The sequence below is a fragment of the Pyrgilauda ruficollis genome, unplaced genomic scaffold (assembly GCF_017590135.1).
Source record: "Pyrgilauda ruficollis isolate IOZ18807 unplaced genomic scaffold, ASM1759013v1 scaffold28, whole genome shotgun sequence".
Taxonomy (NCBI): Eukaryota; Metazoa; Chordata; class Aves; order Passeriformes; family Passeridae; genus Pyrgilauda; species Pyrgilauda ruficollis.
This window is the reverse complement of record NW_024524155.1, coordinates 9,877,871-9,904,503: the sequence shown is the minus strand read 5'-3', so window position 1 is coordinate 9,904,503 and position 26,633 is coordinate 9,877,871. Positions and strand designations below refer to the sequence as shown.

Genomic DNA, 26,633 nt, shown 5'->3' with positions numbered 1-26,633 from the left:
TGTAGTTCATCTGCACTACAAAGTGTCAATCACATAGTACCACAAGAGGAGCAGAAAGGGAAGAACCTGCCTGAGTGAAAACAGAGCAGTACTGCTGTAACTACTGTCTTGGGAAGGCTGGCCATGCTTCTGAAACCCACTGTTACTGCTTGCAACACAGCTGCATTGTCATGGACATGTTTTGTGAAATGCAACAAAAAGTTAGTTAAAGGATGTGCTTCTAGTGTCCTGGGTAAGTATTTACCTATTTCCTAAACAGGATTTCCCAAGTGTTTGTCCTAGGGCACGTTGGAACATAATGGAGCCAGTTAAACAGTAACAGACCTGGGCTGGGGCAGAAGCTGCTCCTTCGGGATCACTGCACAGCTTCTTGCTCTGGCATTCATTAAGTAAACAGCTCACATCTCTTATCTGGAATCATCAGAAAAAACAATAAGCAAAGGCAGAAATAATGACAGCGCCAAATTCTGTCAGTTTAGGGCCAGGTTTAGTCTAGTCATTTAATTTAAATTCCTCAGTGACACTCCTTGTATTGCAGCTCTGAATGTGCGATGGTATCAATGCCACAGAGCGTTAGAGAATGTAACAAAGGCCAAAAGTTTAGCTGTGTGTACTGAGGGAGGGGTGGGTATGTTTGACAGGTTTCCTCAAAGAGGGAAGCTAGTCAGTCACATGCGGCTTGGGTACAATACCTAAAATACAAGAGAGCTGCATGGTCATCTTGCTGTCTCCAGGAAGATGCCTCTTCTGCTACAAATAGGTGTCCTGTGACCATGAGAGCAATTTGAGAGGGCTTGACACCATGTTACTGAGGTGGGATACACAAGGAAGCTAGAATAATGTATCCCTGAGGACACTTCGGAGGTTAATTTATACAAAGTGTCTTTGAAAACAGCTGGGGAAAGGCAGAGGAGCTGCAGGAGAGTCCTTGGGGGAACTGCTTTCATGGCATAGCTCTTAATAGAGCTTTCCAAATGTTTATGGCAAATGCTATGTTTGTATTTTCTGCCTGGCTTACACTTTGAAGCTGGCAGCTGTGCCAATGACCCGTGCTGGTATAAACTGAACCTGGCTCTGTGGGTGCTTCACGTAAGATTTTAAGGCATGAGGTAGAATCATAGAATCATTTAAGTTGGAAAAGACCTCCAGGATCATGGAATCCAACCTTTGACCAATCCACCACTCTTTCAGCTAGACCATAGCACCAAGTGCCATGTTCAGTTGTTAGTTTTGTGGAACAGTGCTGATGAGCCCTACTGATATAAAATGAGAATTTTCCTCCCTTTTCTTTAACCTCCCCTGTAAGGTAAGCCCTGTACCTCCCCCTATTCTTTAAACTTTCTGATAAAAACTTAGCATGTCTTGTTCCTTCCCACAGAGCCTAATTTACTCAGTGGTACTGCTCACAGTGTGAATAAAAGAGGTGTGAAGAGGAGAGATCTTGACATTGAAGAGCTGAGGGAGATCCTGTCTCCACTTTTACCTTTTGTCCGCATTGAGCACATCTTACCCATGAATAGTGAAGTACTGAGTGATGCAGTAAGTCAGTAGTCTCATACAAATACCTCTCTGCATGTTACAGTATTCACGTGTGAGGGGGTTTTTTGCTTTGGTGGGTGTTGATTTTTTTTATTTTAAGGATTAACTTCTAAAATGTTGTCACTGAGAATAGTAGATGTGTAACACTGTTTTTCTGGTTAGGTTTTGTGTTCTTTAAATCTATCAAAAGGCTAAAAAAAATCAGTGGTGTAAGGATTCAGTGTAAATAATGCATTTATTCCACGTTTTTACCATATTAATATTTTAAAAACCATAAAACTCTTTCTTGATTCTTAAAGATGAAGAGAGGCCTGATTAGTACTCCTCCTTCAGACATGCTACCAACTTCAGAAGGTGGAAAGTCTAATGCCTGGCTGCGGCAAAAAAATGCTGGAATATATGTGCGGCCAAGACTGTTCTCACCATATGTGGAGGAGGCTAAGGTAATATCAGCAACACTTGTCTGTTCTCAGATTGGAGTCTTCAGGGGGTTCTGTAAACAGGGAAAGATTTTGGGATGTTTTGTCTCTTTACATGTACTGGCCTAAAATACTAACATTTTCAGTTTAACAAGACTTACAAGATTGATCATCAGGCTCAAGTCTCTAGAACTGGTCAGAAAAATTTCAACAAAATTTTTTTTTGTCGAAATTGAAATGTTTGCGAGACAGATCTTGATGAAATTCCACCGGAAACAAAGCAACGTTCTGAGGGAAACCTGCCTGGTTTCCAGCCAGTTTGCCGGCCCAGCTCCTCGGCAGCCCTCCTGGCAGGCGGATGGCAAGGTGAGAGCCTGAGAGTCCCAGTCTGCAGCTAGTCAGCAACTTCGGTGCCAGCTCTTTCAGGCTCCCCAGCTCCCACCAGAGCTGGGTGGGGAGCTGCTATTCCACTCAGCAGAGGACTGATATTTCATCATCTTGTTTAAATCAGAACATACCCAAAATCTTGTGATCCTCCGCGAAATGGAATAAATATCCTGTGTCGAATTTGAATGAATTTGTTTCCCTCTTTGTTTCCCTCTCAAGCAGTTGCTTTCCTATTTAATTTCTTGCATGAGCTCTGTCAAGCTGAAGATCTTGTAGCATCTCTGGTGGTGATGGATGGTGGCAGGGTGGAGATGGTGCTGTGTGGGAAATGAGTGTGCCACATTCTAGTGGACAGAATGGGAGCCTTTTGTGTCACTGACCAGTGCCACCACTTCAATTGGCTCTGACTTGAGAGCTTGTGAGTCCCAGCAGTGCAGGTGACAAAAGAACCTGAGGGTTAGGTGAAGCTGTGTACATCCACATCACCTACAAACTCTGACATCTGCTCTGGTGAATTTGGAGAGAAATTGCCTCTGCCTAGGAGAGAAAATGTTTTTTAAAGGTATAAGATGCTGTTGATGTCCTCTGTGAGGGAAGGGAAGAAATAAAACTACTTTGCATTTTGGGCACAGTAGTTAGAGAGCACCAAGTGGCACTAAAATAACGAAGGAAGACTAGCTGGTTAAAATGTTCTCTTTGTATTTTGGATTGCTAAAACTAACCAAAATATGATAAAAGCTTTGACTCTTAGTTTCCAGGTATATGCTATGGGAGTGCTTTAGTATTTATTCAAAGTAAAGAGTGCATTCTTACAACCCCTATAGCCCTGTCAGAATTCCTGCTTGTTAGTACTGGTTTTATATTACAGTGTTAGTATTTTTAAATAATTTTAAGGTTTTTTACCCTTAGAGGGAGGACTCTCATATGTAGTCTCTGGTAACTTTACTCCTCCTGTACATAGTTTAACTGTTGTGAAATGAAAAATTGTGAATGAGTGGTTTTTGTTGTTTGGTTTTTTTTACTCCCCTGCTAGTCTACCATTTTTTGAAATAAGTTCATTTTGATCTTAAGTAAGAATCTTCAGAGTGTAGGCCTAAATCCTTTTCTATTCTTTAGATGTCTGAGGAAAACATGTTTCATTTTCAGGCTAGTACCTTCTACTCAATGGCACAAAAAGTTGAGACTCATAAGCAGTAATTGTCTTAAGTCCAGAGGGTCTGGCCTCGAGAAGATCAGTTCTAATCTGACAGGTTAAAGTAAACAAAGCATCCTTCCCTGACTGTTCTCCTGCCTGCTCTTAGCTCAAACTCAGCTATGATCATGCCTGGAAAACGGAATAGAAAACGCTGATAAAAGCCAGATGTTGTTTGTGACCTGACAGAGTTACTCTGGTGTGGTCATGGCTGGGCTGGTGTGGCTGGGGCTGTGTGGGCAGCAGTGGCAGCGGGTGTGTGCAGCACCTCCACGGGGCTCTCTGGCTGTCGTTGCAGTCGGTGCTGGATGAGATGATGGTGGAGCAGACCGACCTGGTGCGCCTGCGGATGGTGCGGATGTCCAACGTGCCCGACACGCTGTACATGGTGAACAACGCGGTGCCGCAGTGCTGCCACGTGATCACCCACCAGCAAGTCAGCACTAACCAGAGCAGTCCTCCCTCAGTTATAGCCAACGAGATCCCAGGTGAGCTCCTGACTGTTTCCTGTGCCAAGTGAGCTCCTGGGAGTGTGTGGGTGCTTGGGCCTGGGGGGAGTGAGTGTCAGTTATTGAACTTCATCATTTCCTTGGAGACTAGTTCTGCACCAGCAATAGTCCTTCTGCTTTGGTCTGTCCTAAAGACATTAACTGGTTTTTGATGGCAGAGTATCTGGTCGGAGAACAAAACCCTTGGACTGGTTAAACACAGTAGAACACTTGCTGGTGCCTGGCTCTCTATTCTCAGAATTTTCTATAGGGTTCTCAGTTTTCTACAAACCAGTTGTCCAATATAGGTAAGATCTGTGAGTCTGGAAAATATCTTTCAAAAATCGAAAGCCAGAGAATATAACTTGTAAGGAAATCAGCTGAACTCTGTATGCAAGAAAAGTACTGGAAATGAGAACTCAAAACACATTTACTTCAATTTACCAAATCCACTTTAGCTTTGAAGCCAAACCAACTTAATTCCTTGTGGAATAATGTGTCAGAGTACATTTTTATAGGCTCAAGTAAATATGGCCTCTCCTGACTTCAGGATGATTGGTGTGACATTCCCCATAGGCAAGCCAGGAAAACATGTACTAAATGTATTTTGTCATTTATGCGTATGATCTTTTGGTGTCAGACTGGAAGAATTTATCTAGTGAGGTTCCTAAAGCACCTAGCTCTTCCTGCCTTTCCCCTGACCCACTAATACTCAGTGTGCATAGAGAAAAGACTGGCAAAGCTTGCAACTGATGACAAGTTGGTAGGGTCTGTGGATGTTTTGGAGGACAGGATTAGATAGCTAAATAACCAAGATTAAATTTTAATTCAGTGAAGGAAAATGCTGTGCCTATGGCATTCCACATTTTATAAGCTCCTCATACATCAATTAGGTCTCTCTTCAGTCAGCTATGTTGAAAGGAAGTAGATAAACTATTTTTACAGATGCTAGACCCAGGACCAAAGTAATGGATTGAAATTGCTGCAAGAGAATTTAATTTGAAGTGTTAGGAGGATTTGAAACACTGTTTAGTTATAAGATTTCTAGGAAAATTTGTAGATTGGTTTTGATCTGTTTGCTTCTTTAGTCTGGGAAGAAACTTGATAAAGCTGAAAATGAGCTTCTGAGAACTTCTGTTTGAAAAATCTGATAAAAGTACCAATTGTTTGTTTAGTAATCTGGAGCTCGTGGCATCTCAGCAGTGCATTATAGTACTTGGACTTCCCTCCCTAGAAAAGTGTAAATATACTTAGCATGAATTGAATAGAAAGTATTTCATATAAGATAGGACTTTGATAACACCATGCTCAATCCTAATTTCCAAAGAATTTGAGAAAGGCAATAGGTTCTCAGAGGTTTTCAATGTTTTGCCAAAGTTCTCATGTTCTTAAAAAAACTGGCTCTGTTGGCAAGCATGAGACATCTTGACCAATCTGAAACTCCCCTGCTTCTTGGTTCTGTACAATTTAACAGGTAGGAAGTATTGCCAGCCCCTTGATTTGAGCATAGATAGGAGCTCTGAGCCTGGCCAGTAGCTGGAGTGCAGGAATTGTGTCCTGGCAACTGTCTGCTTTGCTTAGTCCTGTAATTAAGCAAAAGAATTGATTGGCTTGCCAGTGCCTTTTTGCTAGAATGGGCAGATGGGGCCCAGTTAATGTGAGGAGAGTAAAGCCTGTGCCAACCTCTAACTTGTACAGGAATCCATCCCGAAGCATAGATGGAGCACAGGGAGCACTGGGGGCTCCATGGCCCTTGGGCTGGGCTCAGAGCAGGGCGTGCTTCACAGCTCAGCTGCTCCCCTCTGTCCCTGCCTTCTCCTTGGACCCTTTGCCTGAGCACTCTTTGCACAAACTTGCTGGCAGTGTGTTCTAGTGCTCTTCCTGCAGCACTATTGTAAAATGAGTTCAGCTGAAGCCTGCTCTAACTTGAGGCCAGGTTCTGCAGGTGGTTGGGTTTCTTTACACATTTTCCAGTTTCAGTCTGAATTAGAAATCTTGCAATTGAGATAATTGTATTTTTTATATACATAATCTTTCTTCCATGTGTTTCACATGAATAATAATTAAAAAAAAAAAAAACCAAAACAAACCAGGGTTTGAGAACACAGTATTTTTTAATGAAAACCTTTTATCATTTTTATGCCTACTAGTTTGGAGAACTGCTTCAGACTTCTCTTAGATCCTGCTTTTTAAGTATTAGCAAAATGCTGGCTGTAGCTAAACATCTGGCTGCTAAACCAGGTTTTTTCAGAAGAATTTAAGTGTGTTGAGGGTAGGGGACTTATTTACAAGCCTTGAAGACTGGTTAGAATGGGTTCCTTCCCTCTCCTCTCAGTGCAGGAATGCCACTGAAGTGGGAAATATTTTGCAGTACATATACTTCTCCTTCATGTACCAATGTAAACATCATTAAATTGGGACTAGTTGTAACTGTGTGATGTTTCTCCTCCTCTGTAATGCAAATGTCTTTTCACACTGTTCTTGCTGTATGATCTGTTTAATTTTTATGAGCTTTCATTATAGACATCTGGTCATGGTAATACATAACACTTGTAAAGCTGGTGAAGGATCAGACACCAGGACTTACACACTCAGAGATCTGGATTTCTCTTCTCTGTTTGTGTGCATTTTCCTTGGGACAGAAACACCACAGAGAAATACCATTCATCATCAAACAGCAGTAAGAAGTGGCATGAGGAAGTTTTGCAACAGGATAAATACCCAAAATTATACATGACTTTCTTTTGGAATGGTTTTTTAAAAAATATTTCAATATGACTGCATAAAACAACATAATTTTAACAGGTTTTTGTTGGCTTACAGTTCATGTAACTTTTGTAAAATGCCCTTTCTCTAGTTACATACTGGTGTTATGGTCTTTTGATTATAGAACTGCATTAGAAGTATGAAGTGTATGCCAAAAACAATCAATGAATTCTTGGCCTGTGCAATTCACGAGGGAACATTCAGTTGTTATTCAAGATATCCTGCCCCCACCTCAAATCATGGAATTCCTGCATCGTAAGGGGTTTACAAAGAAAGCTCTATTTGGGGCTCATTCTAGCAGAAGCTAGAGAAGGGTGTATGTTTTTATCATTTGTATTATGCGTGTTATCCCATGTGGCTTAATGATGGTCCATGGAACATGTGTTAAGTTGAACAGTTCTTGGCAGAATGCTTCTTAAAAAAAGCAAAAGCCAAGGCAGCCTGATGTTAGATTTCTCTTTCAGAATAAATCCAACCATTGCAATCAAACTTACTGTCTTAGAGTTGAAAAAAAGGACTCTGTCTTATCCCCACCCCATTCTGTGTTATCCCTGCAGTTCCCAATCTCCTGGTTGTGAAAGAGATGATCAGGAGGCTGCAGGAGCTGCGCCACACCGAGCAGGTGCAGCGAGCCTACGCTCTGAACTGCGGGGAAGGCGCCACCGTCAGTTACGAGATCCAGATCCGTGTGCTGCGGGAATTTGGGCTTTCTGATGCTGCTGCTGAGCTCCTGCAGGTATGAAGGGTGGCTGTGTAAGAACAGGAAGGGACTCGATTGTGTACTCTGCAATAGGAGTACTTGCTGTATATACACACAAGTGCTTTGAAATGCGTGTGTGACTGTCCAGTGCAAACAGCAGTTGCATTTGATGTATGTGATTTTATAAAGCTCTAAGTGCAGTGTGTATGTAGTTTTCTCAAGAGTCATTGCCATTCAGGAGGCTCTTATTGACACAAATTTTGGGGACAAAATAAAACTGCTAAAAAGAGTTGATGAGAACAGTGGAAGCATAACTTGAAACTTAGATTATTATTTGTTCTTTAGAAAGAGAGGAGAAAAAATGGTAACTTATGCTGTAGGTCTGCACAGTACATGTCAGGACTGGGAAACTGAAAATTCCTCTTCTGTTTATACACTGGTGCTAATGCAAATGCATTTGTTGGTCAACTTACAGTGACTTAAGAACTCTGATGGTTCTTGTCCTATTTTAAAAAACCCCAATCCATTTTGCATGGTAGCTGTAGTCACCTTGAGTGTTGGTGAGTTTGTATGTAGCACAGCCAGGCACTTACAGTATTAACATGTTTCTGAGAGTGTTAGGTGGGGAGATTTTTCTCGAAGATTTCCTACTTTGTCTTGTAACATGCTGTGGTTTTTACTTCTGCAGAATCCTCACAAATTCTTTCCTGATGAGCGATTTGGGGATGAAAGCCCACTGCTGACAGTGAGACAGCCTGGACGATGTCGTATCAACAGCACTCCCACTGCAGAAACCATGTTTACAGAACTGGACTCTTTTGTGGCCTTCCATCCACCATTGCCCCCTCCTCCACCTCCATACCACCCACCAGCAACTCCTATTCACAACCAGTTCAAAGTGGGCTGGAAACAAAGGGTGCCAAGTCAACATCCCTCGCGTTCCTTTTCTTACCCGTGTAACCACTCGCTGTTCCACTCGCGGACCGCCCCCAAAGCCGCCCCTCCTGTTTACCTGCCCGGCGCAAAGGCAGCGCCTCCCGACTGCACCAACACCGCGGCTCTGGGGCGCCAAACGGTGGCGGCTGCAGCAGCAGTGATGGCAGCTGAGAAACAAGTAGTAAGTGTTGGGATTTCTCCTCTTTTGCCTATTTCTGGCCACTCAAAGTACCTTATTGAAGGAACTGGAGGTTATGATGAAGTAACTTGGCTTTGTTAAATAAAGTCAGTGTCTTTGTTGGTTAGGAGGTTTTTCTACCAAACTGTCAGCATTGTCTATCCCAAAGGCATGCCCTAGTCTCTGGGAGAACGAACATTCCAGGGCATGAGCATTATTAGAGGGGCAAATGGCACTCAGGAATCTTTTGAAATCATAGAATCACAGAATATCCTGAGTTGGAAGGGACCCACAGGGTCTGTTTCAGTGTCCAACCACCCTCTGGGTGAAGAACCTCTTGGTTCCTGTCGCTGGTCACAAGAGATCAGTGTCTGCCCCTCCTCTTCCGCTCACAGGTAGTTGTAACTGCAGTGGGGTCTCCCCTCAGCCTCCTCTAGGCTGAACAGACCAAGTGACCTCAGCCACCACTTGTGTGGCAAATGTAGTTTGCACTACACTAAAAGCATAAGCCATCTTCAGTAGTGGACTGCACACTGTAATTCACAGGTAGAAGTAGTGGGGATATTTTGGCTATTTACAGGCAAGTAGTCTGAAGTAAACAGGTTACCTTTATACATGTGTGAAGAGTATGAAAGCTTTATAGCTGAGAAGTATTTGAAAAGGAATTGGAAAGCAGAAATTGGTAATTGCTGATACAAAGAACTTTGTTACAGCATTTAAAAGCAGTCATTATAGTTGCTGAAATACAATATGATACAATAAAAACAATGGACTATAAGATATCCATAAAGACATAGCTTTATGAAATACAGGAAGTACTGAATGAAGAATTTGGTAATTTTATTTTCTGCCCATTAGCAATTGTCTTAAATATATTGCACTTCTTTTTCTATTTTAGAATAAAATATATAACTTCATATTAGAAATGTGTGCCATTATTTGGTCAAAGGTGGGATTCATAGCATGTCACTCTCCTTTGATCAATACTGACTTCCCTAAGGAAACTATATAGTAACCTTTTTCATGTCAGAAGTATTTCTGCCAGAACATGTCCATAAGTAATGCAAGGGGGAGCATGCGCTTAATATAGAGGATATTTTTGTTCTGTAGTCTTTCTGCAGTTTGTGAGTTACTTAACGATTACTAAAGTTGCTTTCATGAGAAATGATAAATGTAAGTAGAAATTATCACTCTTCTGTCTGGAAGTCTGTCATATCAGCAATTCTGCACTGAGGCAAGCATGGGATAGGTGGAAGAATGCTGCACAGCAGCTTTCACGTACTCTGTGGATCCAGTGAGTCCTGTAACTGATGCTCCCCCAAGCTCTGAGGCTGTCCTGCACACACATGCCTGCAGTTTACTTGCTTTAAAATGGGGAAGCAGAAGGGTTGTGTCTGTAGTGATGACATGTGTGTGTTGTGGCTTCCCTGCACTGGAACTGTGTGCTGTGACAAACCATTTGTTAGGCTCTGCACCAAGTACCTTGTTTGGTGTGATAATTGTAAATGGCTTAGAGCAGGCCTGCCTTTAAGAAATTCAGCACTACATTGTCCTTAACTGCACTTTCAAGGCAAGATGCATTTAAGAGGAGCTGTAATTGTGACACAACAGCTTCATGAAGGAAAGAAGCAGGAACGTGAAGGTTGGTGGATAGATGTGTTCTTTAAACAGTGCAGGAAACTTGCAGGCTGAAGTTGGCAAGACTAAAGTAGATTAAGAAAATGCCTTTTTGAATTACAAAAACCACCCTAAATGCAGTTTGTGTTTAGCTCTTGTCTTTGTTTCCATGGACCAATTTATTTTCTTTTTCAGTGTACTCAGCCCCTGCTAAATGATCTGATGCCAGACATCGCAATGGGTGTGTCAGCAATGTCTTTGAAAGACAGAAGATTACCAGAGCTCACGGTGGACACGGAGCTGAGCCAGGCAGTTACAGAGGTAGGGCCTGGCCCACCCCAGCACATTTCATGCATTCAGAACAGACACATGCCTACTTCTCGGAAAAAACATGCAATAGAGCAAAAAATAGATGCTCGAGAAAATCCGCAGGAATATCCTGACTTCTATGACTTCTCTAATGCTGCATGCAGACCCTCTACTCCAGCACCCAACAGGCACAGTCCTTCACCTTCACCAGGCATTTATTTTGGCCCAGATTTGTACAGCCACAATAAGGCATCACCAAGTGGCTTAAAGTCAGCCTATCTGCCTTCCCAGATATCTCCTAAAAAGCAAGAGGATTCTAGGAGGGAGTACCTGCTCTCACAAGATGGGCATCAACACAGGCAAAAGAATGAGCCAATACACCTTGATGTCTTAGAACAGCCTCCCCAGAGACTGGATTTGGCACTGGCTACCCAGGAGAATGCTGGGAATGGCCCTGTTCACGTCAGGGGAAGAACAAAAATGGAAACGGATTTAACCTATGGGCTAACCTCCAACAGACCTTCACTCTCTGCATACAACTCTGACGTGCCAGAAGAGAGACCCAGTAGGAGACTGGCAGATGATGAGCCATTGGAACATGGAGCACAGAGAAATGCAGATTTGGAAAGGGAAGATGGAGTAAGCAGAGGAAGGAGGTCTCCAAACAAACCAGACTTCCTGTACAAAAAATCTGCCCTATGAAAGTAACCTCCACTATTTCTCTGTGCCTAAGAGTTGTAAACATCCCATTCCTTGCAACTTTTGGCCTGACTTCTGTCAGAGAAATTCTTTCATGCCAGCAGAAAAATTCAGCTTTGCTCACTTGTTTTGTACATACATTGCTTTATTAGAGACAGCATGTTATCAGTTTGGTTTTAATGCTGCTTCTGGGTTTATTTTGTTGCAGTTTTTTTTGGAGCAGATTTAATTAAGCCTTTTAAAAAAACAGAAACTGGTACCTTTTTTTCTACAACCTGGTAGCCTTTTGCACCTGTACATCTATTTTAGTGTATTAGTTTTGTACTAATATGTTAAACTTTAATGTCACATTTAAAGGACTGTATTTTCATACTTTTGCATTTACCCTTTCACATGCTGATTCTCTATGTGCATTGGGTTGCACATTATGAAATGTATTTTCTTATGAGATAATAACAGCGCATTTATTTTTTAATTATAGGAATTCCAAAGAACAGCACATCAAAAAACCTACATTTTTAGTTGGATTTTTTTTTTGTTTGTTTAAATTGAAATCTTCCTGATTTTTACGACTATGGCAAGAATCCAGTCTAATATTTTGTTTAAAAAGTTCTGGCAGCTGGTCTTACCTTTAGATACATAGCAAACCCACTTCAAGAATTATATTTGGGGTTTTAAAAATCCAGAGGGATATTTAGGAATCCAAATTCCTGTGAAATTCACTGGAATATGACAGTACAGGTCTGTTTACTTTTGTTTCGACTGTGACCGTGGAGGACTCCATGATCACCTGGAAGCAGGAAGCTTACTAGACAGACTAGAATTGCTGATTTGCCCATTTAGAAATAAATCTAGAAATACTGTAAAAATTACAGTAATTACTTGTTCTTCCAGCTGCTCATCCGTGGGTAGGCAAAGACCAGATGAGCGGATTCCTGCTAGCTTGTGGAGTGTCAGGAAGACGAGGCACGGAACCTTCGCTGTTGCCTGAACACGTGGGAGGGTTTCCTTCCCCAGTGGTGCTGGGCTGACAGCCCATGGCCTTGCTTTCTCCTGCCTGTGCTTACAAAAGGGCTTCACTCTCGGTGACAGTGTTCCTTACCTGGCCTCACGTGGTGCTGGCCCCACAGGTGCAGCTGTTCTGTGAGCAGAATCCAAGTGAAGAGTCGCTGCTTCAGCATCGCCACACTTTGGCACTCTTAAATTTCACCTCCATTGCCTGATTTGCTTTTTGAAAGCACAGAAATGAGATTGCCCTGTTAACAGGATGTGAGGAGGGAAGGATGCTGGTCCGGGCTGGCTCCCACCACTGGGGCGGAGTTCAGCAGAGCGCCAGGGGAAGGGTTACAATTACGAAGTACATCCTTAATACTCATGGTGCAGTTCTAACAACAGATTCATTGCATTCATTGATGCCACTGCAGAGTAGTGATTGCTGGTAAGGTCCTGTTTGGTGGGGCGTTAAATGCAGTTTCTGTAATGAGTTTCCCTGTAGCAGAAAACTGTAGTTCCAAGTGTGACCTAAGGACTGCTTTAAGGTTAGGTTGATTTGTGTCCTGCAGCTCAAAGTGCTTAATACTGTTTAACAGAAATCTTGCTGCGACTTTACTTTTGGTTTTAGTTTATGGCAAATTCTTACCTAATGTGTTTCATTAAAGTATGGAGGGCCTAGTAGCAACACAGTGTTACTGAAATATATTGAACACTGCATTTGCAAACTACCAGATAGCTTCTAGATGAATTAAGTTATGGGTCTTTGAACCCATCAACTCTGTGTCTACTGCAGACACATCTATAGACCTGCTTCCGTGGTGGTGTCGCAGGTGCTCCTTTTGAGATGCAGCCATGGACAGCATGGTGTAGGGCTGGAGCAGAAACTTGCCTAAACTCTGCAGGTGATGTGGGTGAGGGGAGATTTTTTTTTCCTCTGTCAGCTTTTTTTAATCTTGAATTTTTGCCCACAGTCAAGGCACTGGGTGGTCCTGGCTTCATCACCCATCTGTGGGATTTCCATGGACTGTGGTGCAGAACACTGTTAAATGCAAGAAGATGTCAGTGGGGGGTGGTGCTGCTGCAGGTGAAGGGGCTGAGGCTCGTTGGGTTTCTCCTGAAGAGTTGAGCACAGCGCTGTCTGGCTGTGTAGCTCTAACCGCACACGGAGGTCTCATCCTCACCAGCATGAGACCAGCTCAGTAGAACCAGTACCTTTCAGCACACACAAGAACCCTGAAACTCTCTGGACTTGCATCATGTATGTGTTGGCAGCTTAACTACTAAAAAATTACAGCTGCCCTCAGAAAACTTATTATTCTCAATGGTTTTGCCTAAAACTGAGAGATGTACTTCAGGAAAACTATTTTGATTATCATAGTTTGATGTGGCACTGTGTACTTGGGCAGAGGTGGGGCTGAGATATACAGATAGAACTTGAAAGCTTGACATTTAGGTGGGGTGTGGCTGATGAAGATGAGAAGTTCTGAGGTTCTGGTTTGAAGGAAATCATGAAATTCTTTGGCTTTGGAATAAGCTGGTGAGAAATGCCTCTAGGGAGGACATGTCTGCGTTTTAGAATACAAAATTGTTTCTGAAGTCTCAGGAGCTGTGCAGTATTAAAAAAAGGATGAATAAAGTGTTTAAAAGTAGATGCAGAATGAAAGACAAGTCCTTAAGAGGCCACAAAGACAATCAGGCCATATAGACAATCTGTGTTTTCACTTGCATATTTTGAACTGGGGTGAAGATGGCAGCTAACAGCAGCTGGTTTGAAGTGGAAAAGAAGGATTTCTTGTATTACTGGAACTTTATTTTTGTACTCCAGAGCAGGATTTCCTACTTGGGATGTGCAGAGGGGTGAGACCGTTTTTCATGGCAGCATTATTCAGAAGCCAGTGTTCATCCTACATCTCACTTGCACACCACACGTACCTGTGCTACCTGCTACTCCTTGTTCTCTGTCTACTGAAACTTTGGTGCAGAAGCTCCTTGTTTACATGAAGCACTTTCTGATTAGGCTGGAAATTGACACCTTTTCCTTCTATAAATTAGATGGAAATGACAGATTATTGACTATTTTGCTTGAGGATAGAGGTATAAACATTGTTTTTTTGAATGAGGGAGACTCATGCTCCTTGTTCTGTTAAAGAGAGCTCAGACTTGCATTTAGTGAGCAACATGCAAAAAGGTCTTATTCCCCTTTCCCCAAACCCAACTCCTCTTTTCCTTAGTATGTGGGTGAATAACTTAATTCCTAAAACACATTCTTCCTTTGAAATGTTTCGTTGTTCCACAGAATTACTGTAGTTGTGTATTAGTAACTGCTGTGTTGATTGGCAGTTTCATGTTGTATTTTCCTGTTCTTAAGGATTTTCACTTACGAAAATTAAGGCTGTGGCCACCTGTACTTGTAAGCCTTGGGTTTTGGTCCCATAATGTCCCAGATGTACGTCTTTAGTGGTTCCTTTGGTTTGGGTTTGGGAAAGGGGTGGGGGGCAAGGGGGGGGTTGGGTGTTTTGTATGGGTTTTTTGTTTGGTTGTGTTTCTGGGTTTTGGTTTTTTGTTTTTTTTTCTTTTTTTTTTTTTTGAAAGAACACTAATGCTGTTTGAGGCACTGTTCTAATAATTCTATGCTTCTATGGTAGAGGTGGTGCTGAGCCCTGCTGGATGCAGGGAACAGCTTAGAGGGAAACGTGTAAAACCGCATTTGGGGTTTCTGTAATTACCTGTACTGCCAGAAGGCAGCCCTGCCCTTGGCAGTGTTAAGAATTTGTTTCTTGTCCTTGTGTTGTTACTGGTATAAAGTCAAGTGCCTTCAATGCTAAAGGCTCAGAAAACTTTCTTAAACTGACTTCATGTCCTATGCAAGTGTTTTTTCTACAACCTGCATAACCAGTACTTTGTAAAACTTGTTTACGCTTCAATTGTACATAGTGTTTTTTTAAAAAAAATAGTATTTTTATTTAGGTACCTCCAAACTTGAATTCTAGTCTTGTGTGATGCATTGTAAAACAATACATTTCTCTTTTGAGTACCATTACAGTTGTAAAAAGGTTTTCACTGGTTCTATTTTTCTACTGTTGCTGAGAAGCATGTAACACTGACTTTATCCTACGTATAGTTGGCATTTCAAATAAATGGCTTGTATAGAACGTGGTTGTGTGGCTGCTTCCCCTGAGCTGCACCCAGCACCCTGCCCTGCTCACCCAGGCTGCAGTGGCCGGGGCCGGGGGAAAGGAGCCCAGCAATAAAGTGAAAAGGCTTTTGGGAAAAAAGGGGCACGATAACACGATAATGCTGTGAACACCAAAGATGTGACACCAGCCAGTGTAAAAGAGGGATTTGACATTAGTCACTCTGATCAGGCAGTCAATACAAGTGAAGAGCATTTCAGTGAAGTAGTTCTGTGAGTTGTGGCTGGAGCCTAACTGAGGCCATGCCTTGTGAAAGGCAGTAGGGCTGCTTAGAGCTGGGCCTTGGGCCGCAGCCCTGGCTGCAAGGAAGCGTGTGTTCATTTTCTCTTCACAGCAGCGGGACAGATATGTTCAGTACCCAGCATTCCCAGGCTGAAGTTTCCCTGCCAACTATTCCAGCTGACAATTCATTACATCTGTGTCTCAGAAACAAGTGCCTCACTGCTTCAGGCAGTGACTAAAGTTCAGAAGTGTCATCTGGCCACTTGCTGGTCCCACTCTGGTGTATGAGGGCAAAATACTGTGGGTTACATCCTGACACGGAGCACAGGTGGCTTAGGAGAGGGAGAACTGTGTGGTCCCACATGTTAATTACTGACACCTTCACTCCCACACCCAGGAAGATGAGGTCTGGGAGCTTCCTAAATTAGACAATTTTAACATTTTTTCTTACAGGCTGTCACTTTGCAACAGTGCTTCTAAGCCTGCCAGCCTCAGCTCAGAGGAGAGGAGGATGCCTGATGTCTGTTTGCTAAGGGGAGGCTTTTTGCTTGGGAAAGGGAGACTTGGAGCTGAGTCCCTTCAGGTGGACCCTGCTTCAGTGTCAGGCTGATGCCAGGAGTGGACAGTGCTCATGGTCAGTTCTGGGCCTGTGCTCTGCAACTGGAGCCACAGGAATTCTACACTTGAACTCACTCCTTCCATCACTGCTGTATTTTCTCAAGCACAGCAAGGCTGGCACTGGGCCTTAAAGCATTTCTGTGATCACTGGGGCCTTTCACTTTTTTTATTTCCTGTGGAAGACACAATTGCCTTTGGGTACCCTCTCCCCCACTTCTTCAGTAAATTACAGAAACTGCAACACAGAGGAAACATGACCCTGTCCTGCTCTAAACTGCACTTGCCAGCAGGCTGCCATCCCTTATTTCACACCTGGGTCCAGAAATCCTGGGTTTGACTAGCCCCCATTATACACCTTGGTGGCTTATCTAACAGGTCATCACTGGGCTCCCTGCGTCTTCCTGGATCGAGGATGGAAACAAAACACTACAGCAGCACTGAGAGAAAACAAGACAGTACACAGTGAACAGTTCTTTTAATCTTTTTATAATGTAGTTAGATGTGCAGTTACAGCTCCTGTAACAGTTGCTACCAAAAAAAGAGCATGTACAATACCCAGAGTTAAATTTAAAAGCAAATAGGAAAGGGCCCTGAGGGTCGATGACGCATTGAGCATGAGTCAGCAGTGCCCTGGCAGTCAGGAGGGCCACCCGTGTCCTGGGGTGCTTCAGCCCAGCATCACCAGGCAGGCGAGGGAGGGCATTGTCCTGCTCTGCTCTGCACTGGGGCGGCCTCACCCCGAGTGCTGGGGGCAGTTCTGGGCACCACAATATAAAACAGATACAAAGCTGTCAGAGAGTGTCCAAAGGAGGCCACAAGGATGGTGAAGGGCCTGGAGGGGAAGCCGTGTGAGGAGGGGCTGAGGTCACTTGGTCTGCTCAGCCTGGGGGAGACTGAGGGAGACCCCGCTGCAGTTACATCCTCCTGTGAGGGGAAGAGGAGGGGCAGACACTGATCTCCTCTCTGTGGTGCCCAGTGACAGGCAGGACTGAGGGAATGGCCTGAAGTTGTGTCAGGAGCAGTTTAGGTTGGATGTCAGAGAAAGGTTCTTCTCCCAGAGGGTGGCTGGGCACTGAACAGGCTCCCCAGGGCAGTGGTCACAGCACCAGCCTGACAGAATTCAAGAAGTGCTTGGACAATGCTCCTGGGCACATGGTGTGACTCATGGGGATGGTCCTGTGCAGGCCAGGGAGTTGGATGTGATGATCCTGATGGGTCCCTTCCAACTCAGCATAGTCTATGTTCTATGAAACTGCTCAGCTGAGTATCTATGCTAAACTACTGTTTGTAAATAAAATGGTCAGAAACAGTTAATAGTGAACATGATAAGTCTACTTTGCTTTTCAAAAACCATTAACATGGAAGCAGAATAGTACCCCAGGATATAGAAATTCTCAAAAACTAGAAATTTAGTATGTTTTGGGGGTCTAACTACATTAGGCTCCAAACTTACAAAATCTTAATTTTTAATTGCAGCTACATGTAGTCTTAAAAGTCAGTGAAACATCTCCTGTCCCATGATTATCACAGTGGTTATAAAAAGAACATTCCATACTGTAGCAAAATACCAGGATGCTGCAGTGTTTTCAGCAACATTTATAAAGTAGAAGAATTTGCTGTAGGCTAGTTTTTAAAATCAAAGCATATAACAAACCCCCCGACGCTTAGTTTGTAATTTAGTACCTCTTCCTAGCTCTTGTTTATGTTCTGATGAACAAATTAAGATCATCCGAAACTTTTTTTACCACAGAAATCATCCCTCTCCAATACTAGAAATAAGGTTTTTTAATGTATAAAACCAGACAGAACACTCTGTTGCATCAAGCCTAAGCTCTGCTTTCCCATTTGTGAGCAGCCCGGGGAGCGTTTCCGCAGCGGGAGCGGGCAGGCAGCAGCGCTGGTTCAGCCACAGCCACAGCCCGGCGCCTGCGGAGCCGCGGCAGGGCAGGAGCAGGCAGCTCCTTGGTGCTGGGGCCCACACCGGAATCGCTGCAGCCCCAAGGCAGGAGGCAGAGCCATTCGAGCAGGCAAGCCGGCAGCGGCTCCCTGCCACCGAGGGCAGGGCTGGGCAGGGCGGGTTTAGCGCAGGCACGGCTCCAGGCCCCGGCAGTACCCAGGGGAGCGGCGAACGGGAAGCAGCAGGACACGCTGCTCCGGTACCCGCCCTCCTCCCCTGGAGACAAGGCCGGCTTTCCCGGGAATGCCAAGTCCATCGGTACTGAAATCCCTCTAAGTGCAATGTAAGGATTTGTTAAGAACATGTTTTAGGTGCTACAAATGAAGGACGTATAAGACAAAATGATGATGTTTGTTGGACAGCTGGATTTTGATGAGAAGCCAAAAACTGAAGATGCCTTTTCTGTTTGCCAGTGAACATTGTTTTGCCATGTGTCCTTTCAGACCCAAACCCTCTCAGTCTAACTACAGTAGTACTGCATCCGGTTAGTCCGTCGCCTTTTCCGAGACTGAAATTCTTCAAAGAAGTGCTGAATGTCTTCTCTTTTAACCACCTAGAAAAAGCAGCATGAAACCCAAGTTGTGGTGCAAGAGCTTAATTAAAGGATCCTGTTTTATCTCCACACATAATACACAAAGCACAGGAAAGCAAATACCCTGAAATTTCTCTGGTACAGCTTTCCTGTTGCACCCGAAGGAGAGGACTAATGCCCAAATTCTATTGTAGATAACACAAAGAGGGAAATTAGTTCCCCAAAGGCTGAACAAAGACGTGGAGCAAAGCTTCCAATGATATTTTAATGACTCTGACCTCTTGCTTTTATCATCAGAAAATTTAACACAAAGCAGCATTTTCACTAGCTCGCTTCAGGGTCATTCCAATGCAACTAAGAATGGCAATACAGCAAATCAGCCAACAAAATGTGTTACTGAAAAATGGCATGCCTGCACCCGCAGGAAAACAACTGACAAGACTGACAATCATAGTCAGTCCTTATTCTTCTAAGGGTTTAGATTCAATCTAAGAAAAACCAGAAAGAGCTTTTCTCCCTGAATATCTTACCTAGAGCAACAGAAGTTTCATTTTAATCTAACAACTGCTCTCAGTACCTTGCAGACAGATTTCTGTAAAGCTCCCATTATCTCTCAACAATATTATTAAGGAATTGTTAAAATCAAATGAAATAAGGGATTTCAGATTTCTATTGTAGTACCAGCAACTCCAAGAGACAAGAAAAAACATTACAACAGAACATCATGGTATTCACCACCCAGCCCTCAGCAGTTCTTTAAAACACATTTTCTGGCAAACAGATTCTGGAAGTTGCACCTTACCGTTCCCTCATCTGCAAACCTCCTGAGATAGTCAGTCAGTTCTGTCTTTAAATCATTGTATTCTGGATGGCAAAGCAAAGGCAAAGAAAAAACGGTAAGATACCCAGATTTAGTTTAACATAGGCTCAAGAACACAACTCGTTCTACTTCCTCTTGTCATTTGTTAGGTTTACTTCAGACAAATCTAGGTTTGAATTAGATTATAAATAATAATAATGTAAACATGAGAAGCCTAATAATTTATGAGACTAACCTATGTAGTGTGAGTGTCTGTTTGGGTTGATTTCAGAGAAAGGTACAGAGATCAGTGAGTGAATTAGTACAAGCAACTGAAGTTACTTTAAACTGGCCCTGCTCCCAGCTTCCCCCCACAAAAGCATGTGTGGGTCGTGCTGGGACAGCCCAGCCTGCAACTCGGGACTGGGACACTGTCCTTGCCAGAGTGCTGAGCCCTGACTGGAGGACAGAAACACAGCTCCAGGTATGAAACACCTCAGCACTGCCTTGTCACTGTGCTCTGCAGCAGAGCTACAGGGGACACCTGGCTGGCACTCCCCAGCCAACAGGAGACTGACAAACAACAGAACAGGGTAAGATAAATCAGCCAGACAGCAGAAGTTCAAATTAATGTTTAAATATTCATGTTACAATAAATCACTATCATTACAGTACCTAAGATGTTAAACAGGATGAAAGTTCACACACCATCCAGTGTCTCACTGTAAATTTAAGTTGTAATGATGGGCCAGAGAGGACCAATCCTGACTGAGGTGTGCAACCTGTCATACAGTTGTCTGCGTGTTACTTCAAAAATAGTTTGACACTACACTGCAAGGCCTGAAATCAATCCTTTGCAGCAAACTGTTCAGTTGAAGTGTGTTAAGGGAGACTCTAAAAATGAAATTGTATTTACCACAGATGAGTTCCACTTGCTGGACTCTGTTCATACTGTTAAGGGTGTCCATTAAAGGATCTCTCCTCTCTGTCTCTTGGTCACTGGTACCCTTATTTTCATAAGCCAAGACAGTGTCGCATTCATCTGTCAGGAACTGGACTTCAAGCTCTGAATACATTTTCTGGAGAATAAAGTAAAACTGATGTGACAAAACTTCTCAGATGGAGGTGCTCTCCCCCACTCCTTGTTGTGTTCAGTATCACAAATAACAACAATAAAAATAATAATGTGAATCTGTATCCAGATTGTTTCAGAATCTCCTCAAAACAACTTCCAAGCAATACTGGATTAAAGCAGCAAAGAAAATACAAACATTTAGAAGCCCTTTCCTGCTATATTAACTCTACAGGATTCAGTGTTAATCTTTATGTGGAATGAAGGGAGGTTTCAGCATTAAGAATATTAATACAGATTTTACCTAAATCTCCTCAGTGATTGTCTGGGAGCTCCTCCCTGCCTGCCCCACATCTCTGATGGTAATGAAGAGAACATACATACCAAACAGTCTTCACAAGTGCATAATTTGCTCCTCCAGTTCGATGGCCAAAAGGTGGCAGTATCTTTTTTTACAAATGGCTTGCTTTGGAGCTCTTTCAGCTTGCAGACTGGCTCTTCGCTCTTAGTAACTACCTGAATTAAAATGAGAGTGTTCAGTACTTTATAACATCACTTCAAAGAGACCCTGTTCTTTCTGGCATGTCCTTCTCTTAGACAAGCATTTTCTTCTGTCTCAAACACATTTATTTTTATAAACAACCTATATTACTATCCACATGAGAATTCTGATGTGGTTTCAGCAACTTCCATGGGAAATTTCTGTAGAAATTTACTGCAATAACTGTAAGTATTTAAGAACTCAGAGCTGGACCATCATGCAAGGGCAGCTACACCACATATTGGAACAAACAGAAGTCACCTCAGTGTACTGGCCAGGTGGCTGAGAAGGGACAGATATAGCCCATCTGCAAACAGACATCACACCTCTCAACAGCCCCGCTGCACAGCTCAGGCTGTGCTCCACAGAGACTGCAGGTCTGAAATGTCAGCGACTGAAGAGGAACAAGAGAACAGACTGAACACCCCCTCCCAGAGCCTGTACAGAGTGAGGTGGGCTTCACTTCGACTATCAGCAGGATAAAGATGCGCAGGCCAGAACAGAAGGTACATTTTACCTCAGGACAGGCAGAACCAGAGCTAGTGGATGGTTCATTAAATTGTTCCGATTGCTTTTCCTCCTTTGTGTCATGGTGTTCCACTCCACTTTCTTTTTTTATTTCTTTCTTCTGCTCTTCACTTTCCTCTACCTTCAGGACAACCCCTTCATCTTCAAGGGAGCTCGTTTTGGTCAAAGGAGGAACTGGAAGATACATACCCACAATTAAAAATACTGTGCTAGAAAAGATACAGGCCACTACAGATATTCTCTCAGCTTCTCCTATTATAAAACATTCTGCTTCCCAAAATCTAATCCCTAGGAGAGGGAAGAGGGTATGTCAGAGTTCTCTACTAAGATGCTTGTCCTTGACACCTCTTGCTAGCTATCACAGTTTCAGTAACTGACACGAGCTTGTCATGTGACTGTGTCAGTTTTTCATCTTCTCCAAACATACCTCAAAAACACCACCATATTAACTACACTAATCTCTTGTTTATTTAAAACATCTGTTTTGATGCCAATTCAAGTACGTGCCCTGTGACAAAGCTGATTAGAAGGAGGAAAACTAAAACCAGACAAACGCCCCATTCTGTACTATTTACATAGAAGGAAAAGGACTCCAGGTAGCCATCCTTGAAAATACCATTGACATTTTGGGCATACAAGAAATCTCTCAGCAGTTAATACAAGCAGAATTTTTAGGAGACTATTATAAACTAGCTGTTTCTACAGAATTCAAGTAATCTATTCTTTTAAGTCCACAGAGCTGGTGTGACCACAGGGAACGTGTGTCCTGAGCACAGCCCCAGCCCTACTCCGATTAATGTTAAACATATCCGTTTCAGCTCACTCTATCATTCACTCTTTGCTACTCAGAGCATCTGTAAGAAGTGTTTGTCTCGCTGCTTCCCTTAGGATGGCTCTTCAGTTCTTTGATCCAGTTTAGAAATTAAGTTCCTTGACTCAAATATTAAATCTTCATCCATTTTGTGCTAGACATCTTTGATAAAGTAACTAAAAGCGAGCAGCACTGAATCAAGATTTAAGAATGAAAACTGCTTTTTTTTTTTTACACAACTTACTGCCACACCACATGTTTTGCTGCTGAAGGTGACTGTCCAATATAATTAATGAGTATCATTTTTCCAACCACTTATAACCAGTGTTATGTCATTAACCAACCATGTATGAGAAATACATGCTCAGAAAAAAATTTACTGGCTCAGATCTCTTAACTTTCTTTACCTGCTAATTGTGATGCATAAGCCCATAGGAAATGGCAACGTTTCATGCAGGCCTGGCACACCATTTCATGGAAGTCTCCACTTTCAGGGGGAACTGCACCAAGATGCTGTCAGAAAGAAGTAAGCACACAGAAGTGAAGCATCTATATTGATCACATACTGAACTTCAGAAGAATTCAGTCCCAAAGCTGTCCATAAATTGATGAGAACTCTTTGGGCAATTAAAAGCACTTAGTGGCTTTCTTCTGAAAAAGCATTCCTGCAAAGGTCATAGTATGCAGCACAACACACTTCATTCATACACTTAATACAAAAGAAGTTTACCTATGAGAACCCATAATTGAAGCCAATCGTATTCTTTTTCCTCTTTGATCCTGCAATTTCAAGCATGGAATTTCACTTGTGCCCTTCAAGGCACAAGAGGCTGAATCCTTAATGCTTACCCATTAAGTAGGGCACCCACTACAGTGCTTGGCTGCTTCCCCAAAGTTTGAAATCAAGAATGAACAGCACAGTCTGCTCCTTGCTACTTAAAGGAAATAAGAGTTTTAAAGGCATTCTTTTGAAGGAAGAACTATTTAGGTACTTGATAATGATGTGCCTCAGCAAGAATCTTTTCCTCACCAGCTATGCTGATTAGAGTTTTCTAATTAAAGAGACAGTTATAAAGTTATTACTTTATTCTGCAGTGGTAACCTTCAAAAAGGTAGGACTCTTCCCAGTATTTTTTAACTGGAGTGGACAGCAGTGCAAGATTAGACCTTCAATGCTCCTTTGCATAAGCTGAAAACAAATGCCTTGGAACTCCTGTAATAATCTCTTTTGAGAAATACAGCAAACTTCCCAAGTAAGAATTACCATACAAACCTAACCACCACCAACTCGATCCTGTGCAAACGGCAGTTCTGCTATTTATGAGCTTCCTTACCCTTCCATGGAACCAGTCTTCACAAACTATGCACTGGATCATCTCATCTGGAATCTAGATGAACAATCATATTATTAGCATTAATAGCAACCTCCAGAATCTCTCACCAGTCTCAAACTGCAGTATCATGCAAATGCTGCTCAGTGAACTGCATTTCCCTCTTCACCCCTCACAGGGAGCTGCCATTAGTAAGTAGTAAGTGCTTTGTTAGTCAGTTTGCTTCCCCAGGTTCAACAGCACATGTCACCTCTCATATGACTGAGGCTGTGAAATCCCATTTGTTACTACAAAACCAGTCTTCCCAGCAGGGCAAGACTTTCTCACAGAAAGCTGATAGAAGTTAATACACTACTGGTATCCTTCTTCCTATAAGCAGAAATGCATGAACAGACAGCTCAGCAGAAGAAAGATACTGATATTCACTGTCATCAGGTCAGTGAAGATGCCAGAACCAAACTTAACTGGCCACCATACAGGACAGTATGAAGTACTTTGTTATGAAACAACTATTAATTATTCAGAAATGTTTCTTCAGAAATGTTTTTATCTCTCTCTGAACTTGAGAGAGGGGAGCTTATAAAATGCTTTTCTTTTTGTATTTGAAAGATTTGTGCCTTCCCTGCTCTTTAAAACACCTGATTCCTGTGACTGCAAACAACAGCACACATGTGCAAAGCCAGTGCTGTGTTTTAGTGTTTCAGAGAGATAAATAAGTGTTCTGGCTACCATCCAGGACTGTAGCTAGTGCTACAGGACAGGACAGACTCTCCTCATCCCAGAAGTCTTCCCAGAGCATTTCTGCAGGCACGGGGAAGCACATTCTGGTCTCTCCTAACACGTGCAATGCTTTTATTCTGCACTAGACCACATTTCTCAAGGTTATGATAACCCTGTCTCCTAGGGGAAGTCTGCAACTTCAGCACCATATTGTCCAAATGATGACTTGCCTCCTCATCTGTCTCTACAGCATAAACATACTTTACCATTTAAAAAAATTATCAAGTAATTACTTCACACAATGTATGCAAACCAATATGGAACATAAGATTTCTTGAAGGGGGATCTTCCTTGAAAAGCCGCTCAATGATCACCCTTTACACAGTGTCTACCATAAACACCATCTATGTATGATTACTACTGGATTTTGTATTTCTTACCTCATCTTCAGGATCAGGGTAAGGTCTTTTACATATACAGTACAATCCATAGAAATTGTCATTATATTTATTTCCTGAATTCACCTTGCCTTTTTCCTAGGAGAAAAGGGGAAAAAGTCTCAAAAGACAACACAGTAAAAAACAAAATACAGTAAATGACAAAAGACAGCCATTTCTGTTCCCCCCGAATTCCTAAAACCATCATTATTTTCATCAGCCTGAACAAACAAAAAGAAAGATACTCTCCAAACACCTCTGTTTTACACTGAGCAGCAGACAGGGCACATGAGGAATGCTAAAGTTCAAAACTAAAGAGGAAAAACAGTCTGCTCACCCTTGTAGCAAATGGCAACTGCAGTGTCAGAGAGATTAACAGACAGCTGCTGAAGCTCACTTAACCTGTACAATTGAATTTTCACTGAACTGAAGCAGAAGAACAACCATGTGATCCATTTCATTGACTCAAATGAGAAATGGAACATCTTAAAATTGTCACAGGTGTCTCTGTAGGGATCACTGCACCGTGACTTTGCTGACTAGCTCTGGATCCATTTCAATTCTCCCAGAACAAACCAGGCATACACAAAACCACTGTCTGTTTCAATGTTTGGACTGCTATTATCCTGGGAGCACCAGTGCAATCAAACCAAGCATCCTGTTGCCGTTTCCCAGAAGATTCAGATTGCTAGTTACTTGAAAAGTTCAAAATGCCCACAAAAGTACAAAAGTATAGGCAGCTTAATACAGTAAAAAAACATCACATCAGTAGACTCTGGTGACAAACTATAAGGGTACTAATGCCATCACAAAGAAGGAAAGGGAACTGTCCCCCTGACAGCAGCACAGCCTTAAAGTTTCTTAATGCGACTGCAAAATTGCATCCCAAAAGATTATTCTGAAACAGCTTAAAGCTAATGAGAGGTATTAGTGCAGAAACACCACAATCTGCTTCTGGAAGCGTGCTGACCATGGATGCAGAACTGCTGCACTCATGGATGACAAGGATCAAATGTTCCTTCTGCTCCCAGCATTTCCCTTTGGTCCCTCAACAGTTTTATTCCTTGCTGTAATATTCCCACCTTTTTTAACTCCCTAGGAAGACTGGAGGCGTCGCATGAGTGAGCACTGGCTGAGGCAAGACATCAACCTCCCAAGGCTGTTATTTTGAGTCCGAATGCCTGAAACCTGTCTGAAACTTACCGGGAGTAACTTGCACTGCAGATTTTTGAACTTGCTATTTCCACAGTCACAGCGGAAATTCCTGGAGAGAAAAACGTAGCGTTTCAGGGTTTATATAAAGTGAGAACACGCTGGGTTTCGTATTCCTAACAATTCCCAGCAGTTTACCAGGAGCCGCGAGAGCTGTGAGGCTCCTACACGGCCGCTCCCGCCCCCGCGCCCGTACCTCTTGGTGTAGAGCTCGAAGAGGCGGTGGGTGCCGTGGCACTCGTAGCTGCAGGCCAGGCAGATCCCCGCGGGCTCGGCGCCGGGCGGCGTGCAGGTGCTGCAGGCGTACAGCGCCTGCCGCTTCACGGCGCCCTGCGGAGACACCGACCGGCCGCGGCGTGAGGGCAGGGCAGGGCAGGGCAGGGCAGGGCAGGGCTGGGCCGCCCCGCCTCGCCCCCGGGCCTCGCCCCCGGGCCCC

General features: G+C 43.1%; 2 protein-coding genes across 4 annotated transcripts in view; one reads left to right on the top strand and one right to left on the bottom strand.

The window, feature by feature from the left end:
• BTBD7 (BTB domain containing 7) overlaps positions 1-15,375 on the top strand; it is a 51,708-nt gene extending 36,333 nt beyond the window's left edge. For 2 of the 3 annotated variants that reach the window (XM_041471815.1, XM_041471816.1), the window contains 7 exons: positions 1,379-1,539; positions 1,839-1,982; positions 2,211-2,324; positions 3,836-4,025; positions 7,349-7,527; positions 8,180-8,608; positions 10,418-15,375. In XM_041471815.1, coding sequence (XP_041327749.1) covers positions 1,379-1,539; positions 1,839-1,982; positions 2,211-2,324; positions 3,836-4,025; positions 7,349-7,527; positions 8,180-8,608; positions 10,418-11,233 — 2,033 coding nt within the window. In that variant the 3' untranslated portion in view covers positions 11,234-15,375. The remainder of the gene's footprint in view (positions 1-1,378; positions 1,540-1,838; positions 1,983-2,210; positions 2,325-3,835; positions 4,026-7,348; positions 7,528-8,179; positions 8,609-10,417) is intronic. The other variant, XM_041471817.1, reaches the window with a different exon arrangement.
• A 1,351-nt stretch (positions 15,376-16,726) lies between these two features.
• The window catches only part of UBR7 (ubiquitin protein ligase E3 component n-recognin 7), a 10,730-nt gene continuing 823 nt past the window's right edge, over positions 16,727-26,633 (bottom strand). The window contains exons 2-11 of the mRNA XM_041472132.1: positions 26,394-26,527; positions 26,189-26,249; positions 24,989-25,084; positions 23,832-23,885; positions 22,905-23,010; positions 21,676-21,860; positions 21,002-21,133; positions 20,462-20,624; positions 19,549-19,610; positions 16,727-18,767 (exon numbers count right to left, since the gene is read on the bottom strand). Of these exons, the coding sequence (XP_041328066.1) occupies positions 18,675-18,767; positions 19,549-19,610; positions 20,462-20,624; positions 21,002-21,133; positions 21,676-21,860; positions 22,905-23,010; positions 23,832-23,885; positions 24,989-25,084; positions 26,189-26,249; positions 26,394-26,527 (1,086 nt within the window). The 3' untranslated portion in view covers positions 16,727-18,674. The remainder of the gene's footprint in view (positions 18,768-19,548; positions 19,611-20,461; positions 20,625-21,001; positions 21,134-21,675; positions 21,861-22,904; positions 23,011-23,831; positions 23,886-24,988; positions 25,085-26,188; positions 26,250-26,393; positions 26,528-26,633) is intronic.